Source organism: Ahaetulla prasina, chromosome 1 (genome assembly GCF_028640845.1).
Source record: "Ahaetulla prasina isolate Xishuangbanna chromosome 1, ASM2864084v1, whole genome shotgun sequence".
In the NCBI taxonomy this organism is placed as follows: Eukaryota; Metazoa; Chordata; class Lepidosauria; order Squamata; family Colubridae; genus Ahaetulla; species Ahaetulla prasina.
Genome location: NC_080539.1, coordinates 252971541 through 252993979, shown reverse-complemented (window position 1 = coordinate 252993979; position 22439 = coordinate 252971541). Strand labels below are relative to the sequence as shown.

Genomic DNA, 22439 nt, shown 5'->3' with positions numbered 1-22439 from the left:
TAGGAAAGAATTAATATGTAGACAACTACATCAGATTAGAAGTTATGGCGCTCAACTTAGACGTTTTCAGATGAAATTATTTCCATCCGTACTTGGGATCATATAAAAATCAGTATTGCTTTCAACATATGCAGAAGATACTCTGGAATCAGAAGCAATGATAGTCAATGCAAATAGCTTTTAAAACGCATGATCTATAAAATATGACAGTCAAATGCAATAAGTGAAACAAGAAATATGACAGTGCTTGGAATCTACCAGTACCCTGAAAGCAGGTGACTTTATTTTATTTTATTTTAATTCAGAGGCTTCTCAAGAAAGAAGGGGAAAGAAGGTTTATCAGCAATTCAAAATTTATACAATATTTTTAACATTCATTCCATCATACGTTTTTATAAAAATAGTCACACAACTGGCACAGAGTATTAATATGAATTCTCACATACAATGCCCCAGCAAATGAAATAAATATTAGAATAGCTGTACACGCTGCCCTGCCTTGTATTTTTGTTTAGTGCAAATTTAACAAACATTTAGACGTGTCCAATGTTTTAGCTTCTCTGGGCCACACTGAGTGAAGAGGAATTGTCTTGAACTGCATATAAGATGTATAATGTAGTTAATGTATATAAATAACAAACCTCCTTTATTTGGGGGGTTTCGTAGGGCTGCATTACTAGCTGTCCTGGGCCGCATGTGGTCCCTGGGCCCCAGTTGGACACTCCTGATTTAGATGAATACTGTAGAAATGTGATCCTGGTCCTCAATGGTCATTTTTTATAGAGAAACCAAGATAGATGGAACTCTAAAGAAAGCAAATCTTCTTTCCTTCCTTTGATAGATTTTTAAAAAAAAGACATTTCATATTCATCTAATATTCTGAACCCAGCACCCATTGTGAAAGATCATGGATAAAGGAAATGATTCTGTCATTACCGAATTCATTCTTCAGGGATTCACAGACAATCCCAAAATGCAACTTGTTCTTTTTTTTATCTTCCTCTCCATTTATCTCACTGCTGTATTAGGGAATGTTGGGATGATTCTACTGATATGCACTAACACGCAACTTCATAAACCCATGTATTACTTTCTGGGCAACCTCTCCTTTGTTGATCTCTGCTGTTCCTCAACCATTGCTCCTAGAATGCTGATTGATTTATTAAGTGAAAGTAAAAGGATTTCCTACAATGCCTGTGCTACACAGCTCTTTTTCTATGTGTTTTTTGTAGACATAGAATGTGTTTTGTTGGCTGTGATGGCCTACGACAGGTATGTGGCCATCTGTAATCCACTTCTCTATTCAGCAGCAATGTCCAAAATGCTCTGCCAACAATTGATTGCTTTTGCATATTGCATAGGTTTAATGGATACAATAATATACACTTCCTCTACATTCCTACTCACATTCTGCAGGTCAAATCTTATTAATCATTTCTTTTGTGATATGCCTCCACTATTTGTACTCTCCTGTTCTGACACCTATGTTAATGAGCTTGTGCTGCTTATCATTGATGGCTTCATTGAAGCATGCAGCATTTGTATGAGTCTTATATCCTATGTTTATATTGTGGTTACAATCCTAAGAATGCACTCCGCTGAGGGCAGGCGCAAGGCATTTTCCACCTGTGCTTCTCATCTGACAGCTGTTGGGATATTCCACGGGACCATAGTCTTCATGTACATCCGGCCCACCTCCAGCTACTCCATGGACCAAGACAAATGGGCCTCTATGTTCTACACGGTCGTGATCCCCATGCTCAACCCGTTGATCTACAGCCTGAGGAACAAGGAGGTGAAAGATGCTGTGATAAAATCAGTGGGCAATGTATGGACTTTTAAAGGCAGGAAGCCCAAATAAATGTAAGGGACAGTTTCATTCAGTAATAACCTCCTACCCTTCTAAAGAGAAATAATAGAATAGAATAGAATAGAATAGAATAGAATAGAATAGAATAGAATAGAATAGAATAGAATAGAATAGAATAGAATAGAATAGAATTTTATTGGCCAAGTGTGATTGTACACACAAGGAATTTGTTTTGGTACATATGCTCTCAGTGTACATAAAAGAAAAAGAAAAAGAAAAAAGAAAAAAAATACATCAAAGGTTCAACATTTACAACACAAATGATAATCATAGGTTGCAATTTAATGATAGCAACAAAAAGTTACAGTCATACAGTCATCACTGGGTAAAAGAAATACATTGTATTGAAATGTTCTGTGACCTTTTATACTTCTGAATATTATCTCAATAATGATCATAACTTACTTAACATAGTAGACTTAACTAACAATCCTCCTGAACCACTTTTTCAGTTTAATCAGATAAACTTTGCACTTCTGGCTCTTAGCCACTTCCCAGGCTTTTCAGCCACCAACAATGGTAACATAACAGGAGTCCACAAAATGAGGGTTCCTAGTTTCTTAAAGCAAGATGGCTTTAACTGTAAATCACAGGATTAAAACCCTGCATAATTTTTGATTGTAGAAAGCTCAAGGCTGAAAGCCTATATAAGCATTCAGAGTTCTACACAAGTAAATTAAAAGTTTCTGGATTTGTCATGTTGCAAGTTGTTTAACATGTAATAAACCAAATATTTCAGTCAGATTTTACATTTAACCATACTATTCATCTTTATGTTTAAAATACTCATATTCTTTCTGTGGAAAAAAAGATTATCTGTTCAGTTAGCCTTGTCCAGTCTACTCTACGGCAATATCGATTACCAGGCATGAAATTTGGAGTCCAACATATACGGAAAGGATACTGATCTGAAGAGTTTTATTAAAGCGTATCCAATCAAAATAAATAAAATCAAATATTTTTTAAAATCTGAGTTTCCCCCCTTTAATGTAGGATAATTTTTATAATTTACAAAGCATAAGAAATCCTGAGCTGGAATAATGAATTGATTTCTATAAAATTGCTATAGAACTCTACAAGTTGCAGCAGTTGATAGGGCTGTATTAAAAACTGAGATACAAATAGGAAAAACATATTAAATATTCAAGGCAACAAAAAGATTGGAGCATTTTACATTGGAAAAAGAAACCAAGGAGACAGGATCACAAAAGTGTTTTGGGAACTTTGGCAGAGAAAGAGTTATTTGAGAATTTTAGCCCTTAGCACCCCCTTTTCCCCTATCCCCACCCCCATATAAGCCTCAACATCGTCTGATGAAGACCACAATACAATTTTTTTCTTATACTACATATAATCTCCTTATAGGCTTCTGTTTGACTGCACTGAAAAGTTACAGATATTTGATCTTCTTATGGTCTTATTATGATCAGTCTTTGTTATGCTTGCTTTATTCAGATCTCCACTAGAGCTGGGTAGCCAATAAATTTAAATAAAACAAGTAATGAATTAGAAATAAATCTGTTATCAGAATTATTACAGATCTCTTCATTATTTCACTTCAGAACCTCCTACATCAGGGGTGTCAAACTGAAGGCCCTGGGGGCGGATCCGGCCTGCGCGGTACTTAGATCTGGCCTGTGGGGCCACCCTGGAAACAGTGAAGGACTGGCCAGCAGTGCCTCTGCTAGTAAAAATGGAGCTGAGGAGGGCTGTCAGTGGCCCTCCCGAGCTCTGTTTTCACTGGCAAAGAGTTGCAGGAGGCCATCGCAGCTGAAAACAGAGCTTGGGAGCCCGTTTTCACTGGCAAAGCGCTCAAGCCACCACAGGCCCCTCGATATGAGCGATGTTGAACTGGCCATGCCCACCCTGGTGATGCCCACCCTGGCCCCCCGAGGTCAAACAGAACCCTAATGCGGCCCTCAGTGAAATTGACTTTGACACCCCTGTCCTACATTTTCTGGGAACTCCATTTTTAATTAGAAGCAGCCAGCAGTCCTGACCAGTGATCTTAGGCAAGAATGGAGTTTCAAAATAGCCAGTAAGAATCGCACTCAGAGTTAAGCCACAATGGCCATGACAAGGGCAAAGTCCATCATGGAGATGTTAACAAGAGAGAAATATGTTATAGAAACATTAGGAATAGATTCAGGAAGACACTTGGCACACTTCCATTCAAAAGTGGCAATGCTAATAAGCTCACGGTTTTGTTCCCATAAAGGCCAACAATACTACTATCTTTAGTATATGGGTGGCCATCATCATCATTATATTTCTATAACTTAATTTGATGCAACATGGTCAATAAAACTAATAAAAGTATGTTAATATATTGTAGCTGGCCATTTAGGATGCAATTTGCCTGTTCCATTGGTCTTATGCCAAGGGACAAGAGAGATTCATCTACTTCTGTGCTGCCAAATCAGACCAGGGGTGTGGGGTTTTTTTCCAAAATTTCATAGGAGAACTTTCCTAACCATCTTTGGAGATACAAAGTTTACATATGTTCCTCTGGGTAAAGGAAAACTTTATAAGTTACTGATTAATAAAATTGTATACTTTCTGAACCAATACCTTGTATAAACTGATTCTAATCTCCTCACATGGGAAACTTTGGGAGTTTTTTATACCTAGGCTCTATCACTCCAGGGCTGAATGCACATCCCTCTGATCTAAGGGTGACATGAAGGGAGGGGGACCTTATAAATTAGCTAGAAAACACTAGAGCTCAGCAGATCTCCACTGAGGGAAACTCTTATATCCTCCATTCTCAGCCAATCTAGTAAGTCCTAAAAGGCATATGCTGCCTTGATAGCTTTGCTGTGTCTCCTTCAACAGGTCACACAAAGCTAGGAATAACTTGAACCATCTTTCACTTCTTGAGATAGACCTGGGTTTAATTCTTTGAAAAATGGTTATAGTGATTCTCACAAGCCTTTGCAAGATACAACATACATACCCTCAAGCTATATCGATCACCGAGCATCCAGTTAATTTTCTTTATATAGCAATGGTTTATGTAGGAATCTATTCAAGAACTCCTGAAAAAACTAAACTATGCCTTTCCCTATCATTATGGAGAGCACCAGACTTTTGAGAAACAGCACTGACTAGATACCACTATTCACAATACTAAAGAAAGTTCTGTCATGGAATAATGAATATTTTTTATGAATTTGCTATAGATCTCTACAATTAGCAGAAACTAATAAGGCTAGTTTTTTTCTTATATTTTAGTCATTGCATCTCAATGATACAATCTTGAGTCTTCTTGAGGCTGATAGTCCTAAAACACAGGGTCAGCTGTAGCAACACTGCCCGATTCAAGGTCGGAGTCACATTCTGAACTGTGGTTCATAACACTTGCATTTAAAACTTCTTTCACCAGAGACAGAACAAAATTCACACAGTGCCATAAAATTGTTGATCCAAAGATTAATAGCTGAAAAGCAATTAACAAGCAACTTCCAAAAGTAATTAGGAAAGGAAATTGCAAGAGTAATTAGAAAAGAAAGTATGCAAGTCCGTGTAGGTGTAGACCACAGTTTGAATGAAGATGGGTTTCTGTCATCTTCCAGAGGTCTAAAACTGAGGGTGACTGTGGTCCTTATGAGGAGCAACTATCTGAAGCATTTGTGATGTTCTCAAGTTCTCCACTTGTCCAGAAGGAAACTAGCAAACAGCTGGGCTGCTTGCCTCCTCTTCAATCCGCCACAGTAATCAGCTCTACTAATGGTTCTACTAATGCTCTACTAATGCGTTCTCATAGAGAGGGACTCCTTAGGGTGCCGTCAGCCAAGCAATGTCAGCTGGCGGCCCCCAGGGGAAGGGCCTTCTCTGTGGGGGCTCCTACCCTATGGAACAAACTTCCCCCTGGACTCCAACAGCTTCCTGACCTTCGTACCTTTCGCCGTGAGCTTAAGACGTACCTATTTTTCCGCGCAGGACTGGCATAGAATTTTTAAATGTTTTTATGGGTTTTAATTTTTAATTTGTTTTTAGGGTTTTAAATATGTTTTAAATTTTGGGCCAAATTTTGAATAAGTTTTTTAGTTATTGTTTTATTTATATTGTATGTACTCTGATTGTTGTTTTTATTTGGCTGTTCACTGCCCTGAGTCCTTCGGGAGAAGGGCGGCATACAAATTAGAATATTATTATTAATTATTATTATTATTATTATTATTATTATTATTATTATTATTATTATTATTATTATTATTATTACTATGGTTCACATTTCTTCTCTGGAAGACCACCACAATCCTAGCAAATGCTAGGCTCGAGATATATATAGCAGCAGACAAGGTATTTTGTTCCCAGTGTTTAGTAGGCAGGATATGTTGTTCCTCTGTTTATGAGCAGCCAAACATGTTTGAGTTGTATATTGGTGTGATGTATTGTATCTATGAAGGGGGAGGTAGTGTAATGGGCCACAGTTTCCCAAAAACACATGGTGGGGATGAGACAAGAGTCAACACAGCCTAAAGCTAGATCAGAGAACGAGAAAAAGAATTAGGATAGCCATTCCATAGAATTTCCAAAAGTAATTAGAAAAGGAAATATGCCAGAGCATATTGGTTAAAAAATTTCCCAGGGTATATCGGTTAGAATTAGAGTGGGAAAGGGTTTCACTCTCAAGATTCTGTCTATGTGGTTTCAGCAAATAAAGAACTAAACTTTGGGTGGATTGTTCAATGTTGTTCTTGGGCCTGAAAATTGTTGAGTTGTAGCTTGGGACTCAAGGTATCATTTAGTTAACAATAGTGTCCAATTAAAACTATCACAACGAAGCATGAAAATGCAACCATTTATCTCCAGGATCTGGGTTATTGAAGTACATAAGGGATAATATCCCAAGTGATATGAAAAGAGATTTAAAATTTCTGCCCCTATTTACAGCTTTGCAAGAGCAAAGAAGTCACTGATTCAAGTCCAGGTACATTTGCTAATTCACAATAAGATTTTATACAAATGTTGAACTTATATTAATAACAATCCATTTAGGAAATATTACTGAGAAGTTTATAAACTGTACTAAAGTCAGAGACAAACTGAATGTTAGAGTTTCAATGGATTTAGAATGATTTGTACTTTTAAGATGTTAAATCCTTCTTAAGACTTAATTGCAGATAGATCATTTTGCTGTGGGAAGAAAAGAAATGCAATCGTTGCAAGGATCCCTTCAATAGAGTCCCCTAATGTAGAGAAAGCCTGAAAAAAATAGAATGCAGATCAAATGACTAGTATCAGAAAGATTTGTTTAACAAGACTGACTCATCGTCACCTTAAGGAATTATTTCTTCCTTAATGTCTGATCTAAACATTACTAAGTTTAATTTGATCTAATTAATTTGGATCTTTCTAATTTAAGATCCACATAAATAAGAATAAGACATCAATTAAAAGTAAAATTAGGAAAATGTATCAAAGAATGGCAGGAAATTGCTTGGACCATTGTCATGAAAAATGGAAGAGATATGCTTCCTGCCTTGTTGTCTATGGAGTGAATTGGGAGCTCTATAGGATTTCCCAGGATTTCCATCCAAGCCATCTAAACTCCATCATGAGAACTTTGGAGAGTCTTTGTGGAGAAGAAAACTCATATTTATGGCAGACATGATGTCTTTGGAGGGAACATTATACCTAGGGTATCCATTTTGCTATCTGTTTCAATAAGTGTGATTACTTTACTCCTCAGAAAGTGCGTAAGGTTTTATCTTCCTCCAGCTTGGTGTATAAGAATGTCTAAGGGCTTCTGCTTGACAACAATCAATCAGACCACAAATACCTTTTTTTCCATCTTGCCTCTTTAGAGGAGGTGTTGTGAGGTTCTTCATTAAGAATAATCTCAGCCAAAGCATTTGATATTTAACCAAACAGATAGAGGGGTTTTTATTGCTTCAAGGCTTCATAAATAAAAACAATTATTTTGTGATATGCCTCCACTATTTGTACTCTCCTGTTCTGACACCTATGTTAATGAGCTTGTGCTGCTTATCATTGATGGCTTCATTGAAGCATGCAGCATTTGTATGAGTCTTATATCCTATGTTTATATTGTGGTTACAATCCTAAGAATGCACTCCGCTGAGGGCAGGCGCAAGGCATTTTCCACCTGTGCTTCTCATCTGACAGCTGTTGGGATATTCCACGGGACCATAGTCTTCATGTACATCCGGCCCACCTCCAGCTACTCCATGGACCAAGACAAATGGGCCTCTATGTTCTACACGGTCGTGATCCCCATGCTCAACCCTTTGATCTACAGCCTGAGGAACAAGGAGGTGAAAGATGCTGTGATAAAATCAGTGGGCAATGTATGGACTTTTAAAGGCAGGAAGCCCAAATAAATGTAAGGGACAGTTTCATTCAGTAATAACCTCCTACCCTTCTAAAGAGAAATAATAGAATAGAATAGAATAGAATAGAATAGAATAGAATAGAATAGAATAGAATAGAATAGAATAGAATAGAATAGAATAGAATAGAATAGAATTTTATTGGCCAAGTGTGATTGTACACACAAGGAATTTGTTTTGGTACATATGCTCTCAGTGTACATAAAAGAAAAAGAAAAATAAAAAAAATACATCAAAGGTTCAACATTTACAACACAAATAATAATCATAGATTGCAATTTAACCCTTAATGATAGCAACAAAAAGTTACAGTCATACAGTCATCTGTCATACAGTCATACAGTCATCACTGGGTAAAAGAAATACATTGTATTGAAATGTTCTGTGACCTTTTATACTTCTGAATATTATCTCAATAATGATCATAACTTACTTAACATAGTAGACTTAACTAACAATCCTCCTGAACCACTTTTTCAGTTTAATCAGATAAACTTTGCACTTCTGGCTCTTAGCCACTTCCCAGGCTTTTCAGCCACCAACAATGGTAACATAACAGGAGTCCACAAAATGAGGGTTCCTAGTTTCTTAAAGCAAGATGGCTTTAACTGTAAATCACAGGATTAAAACCCTGCATAATTTTTGATTGTAGAAAGCTCAAGGCTGAAAGCCTATATAAGCATTCAGAGTTCTACACAAGTAAATTAAAAGTTTCTGGATTTGTCATGTTGCAAGTTGTTTAACATGTAATAAACCAAATATTTCAGTCAGATTTTACATTTAACCATACTATTCATCTTTATGTTAAAATACTCATATTCTTTCTGTGGAAAAAAAGATTATCTGTTCAGTTAGCCTTGTCCAGTCTACTCTACGGCAATATCGATTACCAGGCATGAAATTTGGAGTCCAACATATACGGAAAGGATACTGATCTGAAGAGTTTTATTAAAGCGTATCCAATCAAAATAAATAAAATCAAATATTTTTTAAAATCTGAGTTTCCCCCCTTTAATGTAGGATAATTTTTATAATTTACAAAGCATAAGAAATCCTGAGCTGGAATAATGAATTGATTTCTATAAAATTGCTATAGAACTCTACAAGTTGCAGCAGTTGATAGGGCTGTATTAAAAACTGAGATACAAATAGGAAAAACATATTAAATATTCAAGGCAACAAAAAGATTGGAGCATTTTACATTGGAAAAAGAAACCAAGGAGACAGGATCACAAAAGTGTTTTGGGAACTTTGGCAGAGAAAGAGTTATTTGAGAATTTTAGCCCTTAGCACCCCCTTTTCCTCTATCCCCACCCCCATATAAGCCTCAACATCGTCTGATGAAGACCACAATATAATTTTTTTCTTATGCTACATATAATCTCCTTATAGGCTTCTGTTTGACTGCACTGAAAAGTTACAGATATTTGATCTTCTTATGGTCTTATTATGATCAGTCTTTGTTATGTTTGCTTTATTCAGATCTCCACTAGAGCTGGGTAGCCAATAAATTTAAATAAAACAAGTAATGAATTAGAAATAAATCTGTTACCAGAATTATTACAGATCTCTTCATTATTTCACTTCAGAACCTCTTACATCAGGGGTGTCAAACTGAAGGCCCTGGGGGCGGATCCGGCCTGTGCGGTACTTAGATCTGGCCTGTGCGGCCACCCTGGAAACAGTGAAGGACTGGACAGCAGTGCCTCTGCTAGTAAAAATGGAGCTCAGGAGGGCTGTCAGTGGCCCTCCTGAGCTCTGTTTTCACTGGCAAAGAGTTGCAGGAGGCCATCGCAGCTGAAAACAGAGCTTGGGAGCCCGTTTTCACTGGCAAAGCGCTCAAGCCACCACAGGCCCCTCGATATGAGTGATGTTGAACTGGCCATGCCCACCCTGGTGATGCCCACCCTGGCCCCTCGAGGTCAAACAGAACCCTAATGCGGCCCTCAGTGAAATTGACTTTGACACCCCTGTCCTACATCTTCTGGGAACTCCATTTTTAATTAGAAGCAGCCAGCAGTCCTGACCAGTGATCTTAGGCAAGAATGGAGTTTCAAAATAGCCAGTAAGAATGGCACTCAGAGTTAAGCCACAATGGCCATGACAAGGGCAAAGTCCATCATGGAGATGTTAACAAAAGAGAAATATGTTATAGAAACATTAGGAATAGATTCAGGAAGACACTTGGCACACTTCCATTCAAAAGTGGCAATGCTAATGAGCTCACGGTTTTGTTCCCATAAAGGCCAACAATACTACTATCTTTAGTATATGGGTGGCCATCATCATCATTATATTTCTATAACTTAATTTGATGCAACATGGTCAATAAAACTAATAAAAGTATGCTAATATATTGTAGCTGGCCATTTAGGATGCAATTTGCCTGTTCCATTGGTCTTATGCCAAGGGACAAGAGCGATTCATCTACTTCTGTGCTGCCAAATCAGACCAGGGGTGTGAGGTTTTTTTCCAAAATTTCATAGGAGAACTTTCCTAACCATCTTTGGAGATACAAAGTTTACATATGTTCCTCTGGGTAAAGGAAAACTTTATAAGTTCCTAATTAATAAAATTGTATACTTTCTGAACCAATACCTTGTATAAACTGATTCTAATCTCCTCATATGGGAAACTTTGGGAGTTTTTTATACCTAGGCTCTATCACTCCAGGGCTGAATGCACATCCCTCTGATCTAAGGGTGACATGAAGGGAGGGGGACCTTATAAATTAGCTAGAGCTCAGCAGATCTCCACTGGGGGAAACTCTTATATCCTCCATTCTCAGCCAATCTAGTAAGTCCTAAAAGGCATATGCTGCCTTGATAGTTTTGCTGTGTCTCCTTCAACAGGTCACACAAACCTAGGAATAACTTGAACCATCTTTCACTTCTTGAGATAGACCTGGGTTTAATTCTTTGAAAAATGGTTATAGTGATTCTCACAAGCCTTTGCAAGATACAACATACATACCCTCAAGCTATATCGATCACCGAGCATCCGGTTAATTTTCTTTATATAGCAATGGTTTATGTAGGAATCTATTCAAGAACTCCTGAAAAAACTAAACTATGCCTTTCCCTATCATTATGGAGAGCACCAGACTTTTGAGAAACAGCACTGACTAGATACCACTATTCACAATACTAAAGAAAGTTCTGTCATGGAATAATGAATATTTTTTATGAATTTGCTATAGATCTCTACAATTAGCAGAAACTAATAAGGCTAGTTTTTTTCTTATATTTTAGTCATTGCATCTCAATGATACAATCTTGAGTCTTCTTGAGGCTGATAGTCCTAAAACACAGGGTCAGCTGTAGCAACACTGCCCGATTCAAGGTCGGAGTCACATTCTGAACTGTGGTTCATAACACTTGCATTTAAAACTTCTTTCACCAGAGACAGAACAAAATTCACACAGTGCCATAAAATTTGTTGATCCAAAGATTAATAGCTGAAAAGCAATTAACAAGCAACTTCCAAAAGTAATTAGGAAAGGAAATTGCAAGAGTAATTAGAAAAGAAAGTATGCAAGTCCGTGTAGGTGTAGACCACAGTTTGAATGAAGATGGGTTTCTGTCATCTTCCAGAGGTCTAAAACTGAGGGTGACTGTGGTCCTTATGAGGAGCAACTATCTGAAGCATTTGTGATGTTCTCAAGTTCTCCACTTGTCCAGAAGGAAACTAGCAAACAGCTGGGCTGCTTGCCTCCTCTTCAATCCGCCACAGTAATCAGCTCTACTAATGGTTCTACTAATGCTCTACTAATGCGTTCTCATGGAGAGGGACTCCTTAGGGTGCCGTCAGCCAAGCAATGTCAGCTGGCAGCCCCCAGGGGAAGGACCTTCTCTGTGGGGGCTCCTACCCTATGGAACAAACTTCCCCCTGGACTTCGACAACTTCCTGACCTTCGGACCTTTCGCCGCGAGCTTAAGACGTACCTATTTTTCCACGCAGGACTGGCATAGAATTTTTAGATGTTTTTTATGGGTTTTTTAATTTTTAATTAGTTTTTTTAGGATTTTAAATGTATTTTAAATTTGGGCCAAATTTGAATAAGTTTTTTAGCTACTGTTTTATCTGTATTGTGTGTATTTGATTGTTGTTTTTATTTGGCTGTTCACTGCCCTGAGTCCTTCAGGAGAAGGGCGGCATACAAATTAGAATATTATTATTATTATTATTATTATTATTATTATTATTATTATTATTATTATTATTATTATTATTATTATTATTATTATTATTATTATTATGGTTCACATTTCTTCTCTGGAAGACCACCACAATCCTAGCAAGTGCTAGGCTCGAGATATATATAGCAGCAGACAAGGTATTTTGTTCCCAGTGTTTAGTAGGCAGGATATGTTGTTCCTCTGTTTATGAGCAGCCAAACATATTTGAGTTGTATATTGGTGTGATGTATTGTATCTATGAAGGGGGAGGTAGTGTAATGGGCCACAGTTTCCCAAAAACACATGGTGGGGATGAGACAAGAGTCAACACAGCCTAAAGCTAGATCAGAGAACGAGAAAAAGAATTAGGATAGCCATTCCATAGAATTTCCAAAAGTAATTAGAAAAGGAAATATGCCAGAGCATATTGGTTAAAAAATTTCCCAGGGTATATCGGTTAGAGTTAGAGTGGGAAAGGGTTTCACTCTCAAGATTCTGTCTATGTGGTTTCAGCAAATAAAGAACTAAACTTTGGGTGGATTGTTCAATGTTGTTCTTGGGCCTGAGAATTGTTGAGTTGTAGCTTGGGATTCAAGGTATTATCTACTTAACTATAGACTCCAATTAAAACTATCACAACAAAGTATGAAAATGCAATCACTTATCTCGGTGATCTGAGGTATTGAAGTACATAAGGGATAATATCCCAAGTGATATGAAAAGAGATTTAAGATCTCTGCCCCTATATACAAGTTTTGTAAAAGCAAAAAAGCAACTGATTCTACTCTAGGTATGTTTGCTAATTCACAATAAGATTTTATACAAATGTTGAACTTATATTAATAACAATCCATTTAGGAAATATTACTGAGAAGTTTATAAACTGTACTAAAGTCAGAGACAAACTGAATGTTAGAGTTTCAATGGATTTAGAATGATTTGTACTTTTAAGATGTTAAATCCTTCTTAAGACTTAATTGCAGATAGATCATTTTGCTGTGGGAAGAAAAGAAATGCAATCGTTGCAAGGATCCCTTCAATAGAGTCCCCTAATGTAGAGAAAGCCTGAAAAAAATAGAATGCAGATCAAATGACTAGTATCAGAAAGATTCTTTAACAAGGCCGACTCATCTTCATCTTAAGAAATTCTTTCTTCTCGAATGTTTGATCCAAGCTTTACTAAGTTTAATTTGATCTAATTAATTTGGATCTTTCTAATTTAAGATCCACATAAATAAGAATAAGACATCAATTAAAAGTAAAATTAGGAAAATGTATCAAAGAATGGCAGGAAATTGCTTGGACCATTGTCATGAAAAATGGAAGAGATATGCTTCCTGCCTTGTTGTCTATGGAGTGAATTGGGAGCTCTATAGGATTTCCCAGGATTTCCATCCAAGCCATCTAAACTCCATCATGAGAACTTTGGAGAGTCTTTGTGGAGAAGAAAACTCATATTTATGGCAGACATGATGTCTTTGGAGGGAACATTATACCTAGGGTATCCATTTTGCTATCTGTTTCAATAAGTGTGATTACTTTACTCCTCAGAAAGTGCGTAAGGTTTTATCTTCCTCCAGCTTGGTGTATAAGAATGTCTAAGGGCTTCTGCTTGACAACAATCAATCAGACCACAAATACCTTTTTTTCCATCTTGCCTCTTTAGAGGAGGTGTTGTGAGGTTCTTCATTAAGAATAATCTCAGCCAAAGCATTTGATATTTAACCAAACAGATAGAGGGGTTTTTATTGCTTCAAGGCTTCATAAATAAAAACAATTATTTTGAACAGGCATCATGCACATATTTGACACATAGAGCCATTGGTTATTATGATGGATGATTCATACTAGCAGAGACTTCAGGAGAATGCAACCCTCTTGGGGCGCCTGCTCTTTCAGTCTTTTTACATCGCTGATCATGGAGAGATGTCAGAGAATATTTGGAGGCATCACTTTGCAGAAGTTGAACTTCTGCCTTTTATGATGTCTCTAGAAATGATATTGTCAAACTTGAAATATTGATTGATATTTCAAGTTGATATCCTTGAAATACTGGTCTAAAAATTATTTATTTATTTGTATATTTATATCCTGCCTTTATTATTTTTACCAATAACTCAAGGTGGCAAACATATCCAACACACCATCCTTCTACTTTCCCCACAAAAACAACCCTATAAGGTGAATTGAGCAGAGAAAGACTGACTAGACAAAGGTTAATAAACAGTTAATCATCTATGGAGATTCTCAGTCATCAGGGCATGGTTATCTCAAAGGTGCTTTTCTCAAAAGGCAACTGGATTATGTTTTTGCTTGAGGAAGAAATGTTTCGCATCTCATCCAAGAAGCTTCATCAATTCTGACAGGATGGTGGGGTGGATGATAGGATTAGTTCTGACAAGATGGGGATGAGGAAAAATCATATTTCTTTGCAGTCATCTGGTCATTAGCATTCTTATTGAGAGCCCCTGAGTCTCTTGGGGGTTTATTTGTGCCCCCAGGTTCACCTGAATCAGAGTGCAAATGAGGGTGGAATCTTTTTAAAATTGCTGAAATGACTGTGTTATAGACAGGAAAAAGGTGGTGTCCTATCTCCTGTCTACTACAATAGTCCTCCATATCCACGTTCTGGATAGAGAAGACCATTGGTTAGAAAGAGGGGTAAAAGAACCCACATATGTTAAAATTGAACAGTTCTCTCTCTCAACAGGTGGATATGACACCACCTATGATAACAATATGATCCTTCCATCTCCCCACCAATCCTGTCAGATCTAATCCTTCCATCTGCCCCCCTCCCACAATCTTTTCAGAACTGATAAGGTTCTTGGATGAGAAGTGAAACATCTTCTTCTTCAAGAAAAAAATAGTCCAGTTTCCTTTTGAAAAAAGCACCTTTGAAGCTGCTTAATTGAATATCTCTACCTTCTATATTATTTGGCTCCACATAAAAAAAGGATCAGCAATGAATGTAAGCAAGAGACACCCTAAGTACAGCAAAATATATCACTTGCTAAATATGAAGGAAAAAGTTATGGAAAAGCAAACAAATGTTCTATTGCACCATAAAAGGACATGAAATTCCATGTTGATAGAATGTTGAGAGCAGTGGAAAGCAAGACTCTTTTAATGGCTGGTGAAACTTGAAATTTGAAAATACATATTTTCAAAGATTACATTTTTGCATAATAAACAGATTCCACTTAGTAAATACGTTGTATACTGAGTTAAGTCAGTAATGTGGTCCCAATCCCTCTTGAAAAAAATCCAGATTCTTGTTGCATGAAGATAGGAACAAGGATGAAACTCTAAGTAATATCATTTTCTTTTTCCTAACAAGGGATCAGAAAGACATTTCAGGATCAGCAAATCACCTGAACCAATCCATCTACTCAGGAAATCATGGATAAAGGAAATGGTTCTGCCTTTTCTGAATTCATTCTTCAGGGATTCACAGACAATCCCAAAATGCAACTTGTTCTTTTTACGGTCTTCCTATTTGTTTATGTCATCACTGTATTAGGGAATCTGGGGATGATTCTGTTGATTTGCACTAAATCTCAACTTCACAAACCTATGTATTACTTCCTAGGCAACCTCTCTTTTGTTGATCTCTGCTGTGCCTCAACCATTGCTCCTAAAATGCTAATTGACTTATTAAGTGAAAGTAAAAGGGTTTCTTACAGTGGCTGTGTTACGCAGCTCTTTGTATTTGCTATCCTTGCAGATGTAGAATGCCTTTTGTTAGCTGTGATGGCCTATGACAGGTATGTAGCCATCTGCAATCCACTCCTCTATCCAACTGTAATGTCCAAAAAGGCCTGCCAGCAAATGGTCACTATTGCATACTTTACTGGCCTGCTAGATTCAGTGATACAAACTTCCTCTACATTCCGGCTATCTTTCTGTAGCTCCAATGTTATCAATCACTTCTTCTGTGATGAGCCTACACTTCTAATGCTCTCCTGTTCTGACACATATATTAGTGAGATTGTGTTATTTACCTTTGTTGGCTTTGTTGAAGCAAGCAGCATTGGAATGATTTTTGTATCCTATATTTACATTTTGGCTACAATCTTGAGAATGCGCTCCGCTGAGGGTAGGCATAAAGCATTTTCCACCTGTGCTTCTCACCTGACAGTTGTTGGGATATACCATGGGACAATACTCTTCATGTACTTTAGGCCCAGCTCTAGCTATTCCATGGACCAAGACAAATGGGCCTCATTGATCCCCATGCTCAATCCTTTGATCTACAGCCTGAGGAATAAGGAGGTGAAAGATGCTATATCAAAATCTCTTGGCCATATATGAGTTTGTTTTACAATGACTTGAAAGGGTGGCCATTTGAGGGGGTATATACAGAAGATCTATCTAGAAGAAATGGCAAAATCAGATTGGGGATATGTGAAGGGTATGGCTTTAGACAAATTTAAAGGCAACTTAATAATGTCTACCACTTTAAAAAAAATAGAGGAAATTGGGTGGAAATAACAATACAGGTATAATGTGTCTTAGCCAAGTGTGAAAGCCACAACCTGTCAGCTAGTTCATGTAGAAAACATTTGTGGTCAACCTTGGGAAAGTTTGTAGTCGACCCCTCTAGCTCTTGCTGATAGGTGTTAAAGAAATGCTACTTCTAGCAGGCAAAAGCCCAAATATGCTAATACCTCTGGCTAAAATTAATTTGTAGCAAAAAAGCCTCTAAGTGCTTATTAATAAACTATTAAGCCACCAGGCCCTCCAGTAGGAGTGATAAGAACCAAGCATTTACAATCATTCTACAGTAACTCAAAATTTACATAATATTTTTAACGTTCAATCCAACATAGATTTTTGTAGAAATGATCACACCACTAGCACAAAGCATTAATATGAGTTCTCACAAGCAATGCCTCAGCAAAAGAAGTAAATATTAGAATATTTGTACACACTGTCCCACCTTGTATTTTTGCTTAATGCAGATTAATCAATCATTTAAGATCAAGGCTGTCAAACTCCCAGCCCATGAGCCGGATGCATCATGTGCTGGCCACGCTCATGTCTGGTTTAGCAAAAGGGGGGAAAGTCCTGATACGTTGCATGATGACGTGAGTTTGACACCCCTGATTTAGATTAATGTAATAAAAATGTGGCCCTGGTCCTTTGGATTATTGAGAAGCCAAAAAATCTTCTTCTTGCCTTTGATAATGTTTTATCAAAGACAATCTTTTGACAAATCTTTTTATGATTGTCCTCTCAATTTGTGTCACTGGCTATTAGGGAATGTTGGAAAGATTCTATTGATTTGCACCAAATCCCAGCTTCAGAAACCCATATTTCCTGGGCAGCCTCTCCTTTGTTGATTTCTGCTGTTCTTCAGCCATTGTTCCTAAAATTCTAAAAGGATTTCTTATAGTGCCTTTGCTTTACAGCTGTTTTTGTATGCCATGCTTGTAGACATAGAGTGCCTTTTATTGACTCTGGTGGCCTATGACAGATACTGGCCATCTTTAATCCATTTCTCTATTCAGCTATAAAGTCCAAAAAAACCTCTGCCAGCAAATAATTGCTGTTGCATACAGTATAAGCCTTATGAATATGGTAGTAGACACTTCCTCTACTTTCTGATTACCATTCTGCACATCAAATCCTATCAATCACTTGTTCCGAAACATCTTTCCACACTTAACAATCTCCTTCTATGACACATATGTTAATCAAGTTGTACTATTTACCTATGTTCACTTCTTTGAAGTGAGCAGGATAGCTATGATTACTCTATCCTGTTTATTACAATTCTGAGAATGTGCCCTGCAGGCATAAGGCCTTTCTCACCTGTGCTTCTCATTTGACAGCTTTTCAGATATTCCATAGAACCATAGTCTACCTCCAGCCCTCATCCAACTATTCAATGAACCCAGTGGTGGGATTTTAAAAATTTTACTACCGGTTCTGTGGGCGTGGCTTGGTGGGTGTGGCATGGCTTGGTGGGCATGGCAGGGGAAGGATACTGTTAAACAGGGGTTCCCAAACTTGGCAGCTTTAAGACTTGTGGTCTTCAATTCCCAGAATTCTGGAGAATTGTGGGAGTTGAAGTCCACAAGTCTTAAAGCTGCCAAGTTTGAAGACCTATGCTGTAAAATCTTCATTCCAACCCCACTCCTGGGGAAGGTTAAACTGAAATAGTGGCCTTTGGCACTATTTCCAAGCCACACAGACTTGTATTGGTGTGCTATATTATATTTAAATAACATATGTTTTATACAGTGGTGGGATTCAAAAAATTTTACTACCGGTTCTGTGGACATGGCTTGGTGGGTTTGGCAGGGGAAGGATACTGTAAAATCCCCATTTCCTCCTGATCAGCTGGGACAGGAGGCAGAGAATAGATGAGGGCGGGGCCAGTCAGAGAAGGTATTTACCGGTTCTCCGAACTACTCAAAATTTCCACTACCGGTTCTCTAGAACTGGTCAGAACCTGCTGAACACAACCTCTGAATGAACCAAGACAAATGTCCTTTTATATTCTGATTGTGAACCCCATGCTTAACCATCTGGTCTATAATCCTGAGGAGGTGAAAATGAGAATATCAACAGACTTAAGCAATTATCTGTAATAACTATAGACATACTCTATACATTACTAAGGAAGATTCAACCTTGCTCTCATTCTGCCTACCATACATCCCAAATTCTACTGTCTCTTTGCTCTCTGTGAAAGAGCCCTCCTTTCTGACTACATTTCATCACATCAAGATATACTTAATTACTTAATACTTAATTCTCCTTTGAGTGTAATTTTTAATTCCTTCAATCCCCCTCTAATACCCAACATTCAAGGCCCCATCCTATCATTTTTTTAAAAAAAATCTCAAAACAAAACTATGTTCCCATGGGAAAGAGTCTCATAATTAATTCCGAAGTCTTATTTCAAATCCATCTGCATCGTTAATCCATTTGTAATATTCCAAAATCAAGGAAGAAGAATCACAAGTTGGGAAGCCAAATGGTTGTCTCTAACAAAGACTGCAACCAAAGCAGCTACGAAATCTGTCTTTTGATAACTGGCTGTAGTCACTCATGCTTTGTCAAGTGAGGAGTCTCATTGAGAACTATAGTTCTGCTTGCCTCTGTAGATGTCTAGATCTAGAGCTTGGGGATTGTGCTTCATCACCTGATTGCTCGTAACAGGGAGAGAACTTGTGATCACCCACAAGTGCTCCAGTTAGTTGCTTCTCCTAAGGAGACCACAAGATTGAAGATGCCTGCAGTTGATCAGAGTCAGCTGAATCCTAGTTTATTGGATCCTGAGGCTGACACAGGATCAGCTGCAGCAACATTGTCAGAGTCAAGGTCAGAGTCATCCTCTGAATTGTGGCTCATAACAGTAATATTTAAAGCTTCTTTCATTAAGGACTGAATAAAATCCAAAGTGTTGGTCCAAAGGTTCCTAATAGAGGAAAAGCAAGTAACAACTAATTTAAAAAAGGAATTAGAAAATAAAATAAATTAGATAAGAGAGTATGCAAATCCATGTAGGTGGATGGATTTTGAGTGTGAGGTTTGAGTGAAGATAGCTTCCCTTCCTTAATCAAAGCTCTAAAACTGATGGTGACTGCTAACTTATTTATTTATTTATTTTATTTATTAATTTAATTTATATACCGCCCTTCTCCCGAAGGACTCAGGGCAGTTTACAGCCAAATAAAAAATAGATTTCACAAAAATTTAAAAACATTTTAAAAAGCTAACTCTATTAGGCCGAAACAGACTAAAACTATAATAAAACCCACATTAAAACTACATTAAGCCAGCCCCGCGTGATGAAACAAAAAGGTCTTTAGCTCGCGTCGAAAGGTCCGGAGATCAGGGAGTTGACGTATCCCCGGAGGCAGCTCATTCCAGAGGGCAGGAGCCCCCACAGAGAAGGCCCTCCCCCTGGGAGTCGCCAGTCGACATTGTTTGACTGATGGCATCCTGGAGAGACCCTCCCTATGGGAGCGCACAGGTCGGTGGGAGGCTCTTTGTAGCAGCAGGCAGTCCCGTAAATAACCCGGTCCTATGCCATGGAGCGCTTTAAAGGTAGTAACCAACACCTTGAATTGCACCCGGTAGACCACTGGAAGCCAGTGCAACTTGCGCAGGAGAGGTGTTACATGGGAGCCTCGAGTTACTCCCTCTATTACCCGCGCAGCCGCATTCTGGACCAGTTGGAGCCTCCAGGTGCTCTTCAAGGGGAGCCCCATGTAGAGAGCATTACAATAGTCCAGGCGGGAAGTGACGAGGGCGTGAGTGACCGTGCATAGGGAAACCCGGTCTAGAAAGGGACGCAACTGGCGTATCAGGCGAACCTGATAAAAAGCTCCCCTGGTGACGGCCGTCATATGCTCTTCTAAGGACAGCCGTACATCCATGAGGATGCCTAAATTGCGAACCCTCTCCATGGGGGCCAATGACTCGCCCCCAACAGTCAGCGATGGAGTCAGCTGGCTGTACCAGGATGCCAGCATCCACAGCCACTCAGTCTTGGAAGGGTTGAGTCAAAGCCTGTTCTTCCCCATCCAGACCCGCATGGCCTCCAGACACCGGGACATCACTTCAATGGCCTCGTTGGGGTGGTTAGGGGTGGAAATGTACAGCTGAGTATCATCAGCGTACAGATGACATCGCACCCCAAAACCACGGATGATCTCACCTAGCGGCTTTATGTAGATGTTGAACAGAAGAGGTGAGAGAACCGACCATGGGTGCCACACATGAGGCGCCTCACGGCTGATCTCTGCCCTCCTGCCAACACCGTCTGCAACCGGTCAGAAAGATAGGAGGAGAACCACCAGAAAACAGTGCCCCCCACTCCTAAACCCTCCAGCCGTTGCAGCAAGATACCATGGTCAATGATATCAAAAGCCGCTGAGAGATCTAATAGGACCAGAGCAGAGGAATAACCCATGTCCTGAGCCCTTCAGAGATCATCTACCAACGCGACCAATGCCGTCTCTGTGCTATACCCAGGCTGGAAGCCGGACTGAAACGGGTCAAGATAGACAGTTTCATCCAGGTACTGGAGGACCTGTTGCGCCATCACACTCTTGACAACCTTCGCCACAAAACAAAGGTTGGAGACAGGACGATAGTTCGCTAAAACGGCTGGATCCAGGGAGGGGTTCTTGAGGAGAGGCCTCACCACCGCCTCTTTCAAGGCGGTAGGGAAGACACCCTCCATCAAAGAAGCATTGACAATTCCCTGAAGCCAGCCTCATGTAACCTCCTGGGTGGCCAGTATCAGCCAGGAGGGACACGGGTCCAATAAACATGTGGTTGCATTCAGCCTCCCCAGTATCCTGTCCATGTCCTCGGAAACCACAGTATCGAACTCTTCCCAGATAACATCCTCAAGATCTACCTCCATCATCTCGCCTGAATCTACCCAATCCAAGTCCAGACCATCCCGGATCTGAGCGACTTTATCGTGCAGATATTGTCCAAAATCCTCAGCACGCCCTTGCAAGGGGTCCTCCCATGCTCCCTGATGGAAGAGGGAGCAGGTTACCCTAAACAGGGTGGCTGGGCAGTTATCTGCCGATGCAATAAGAGCGGAAAAATACTCACGTTTTGCCGTTCTAATCGCCACTAGATAGATATGAATATGGGACCTTACTAGTGTTCGGTCGGATTCAGAATGACTTTGCAACAGATTTCAATAAAGCAAGAGTTTTGGGTTATAAAAATGTATGTTCAGGCAAAATAATGATAGAAAGGAAGGAATAATAATAATAATAATCTGAGATGGTAGCCCAGATTAAGAATTTTATTTAATCAGGATAGACAATAGGAGATCGCATTTTGGATTGTGAATAATCTGGTGCCAAATGCATTTGATTATGCAAATTGCTTAAGCAGATTTGATATTGACATGAGGAAAAAAAAAAGACAACTTCTCTCTTTGGCTATGAAATTATTGCCTAGAGAATCCTGAGGAGCCATTGTTTTGAAGAACATGTTCTGCCATGTGTATGTAAAAATATTCTTGCTATGTGTGTGGTAGTTTCT

At 38.8% G+C, this 22439-nt stretch overlaps 2 protein-coding genes and 1 pseudogene across 3 annotated transcripts; all 3 read left to right on the top strand.

Moving 5' to 3' along the window:
* Nucleotides 1-907: 907 nt before the first annotated feature.
* LOC131204501 (olfactory receptor 5AR1-like) lies at nucleotides 908-7490 on the top strand. The gene is made up of 2 exons (XM_058195911.1): nucleotides 908-1819; nucleotides 7242-7490. The coding sequence occupies exons 1-2, from the start codon at nucleotides 908-910 to the stop codon at nucleotides 7488-7490; spliced, it is 1161 nt and encodes a 386-aa protein (XP_058051894.1).
* Nucleotides 7491-11147: 3657 nt separating this feature from the next.
* On the top strand, nucleotides 11148-16721 carry LOC131204627 (olfactory receptor 5AR1-like). 2 transcript variants are annotated; one of them, XM_058196084.1, is made up of 2 exons: nucleotides 11148-11157; nucleotides 15820-16721. In XM_058196084.1, the coding sequence occupies exon 2, from the start codon at nucleotides 15876-15878 to the stop codon at nucleotides 16719-16721; it is 846 nt and encodes a 281-aa protein (XP_058052067.1). In that variant the 5' UTR covers nucleotides 11148-11157; nucleotides 15820-15875. The 2 variants fall into 2 exon arrangements, with proteins under 2 accessions (XP_058052067.1, XP_058052058.1); XM_058196075.1 differs by lacking the exon at nucleotides 11148-11157 and having other exon boundaries at nucleotides 15810-16721.
* Nucleotides 16722-17298: 577 nt separating this feature from the next.
* Nucleotides 17299-18324, top strand: LOC131204447 (olfactory receptor-like protein COR6; annotated as a pseudogene).
* Nucleotides 18325-22439: the final 4115 nt, after the last annotated feature.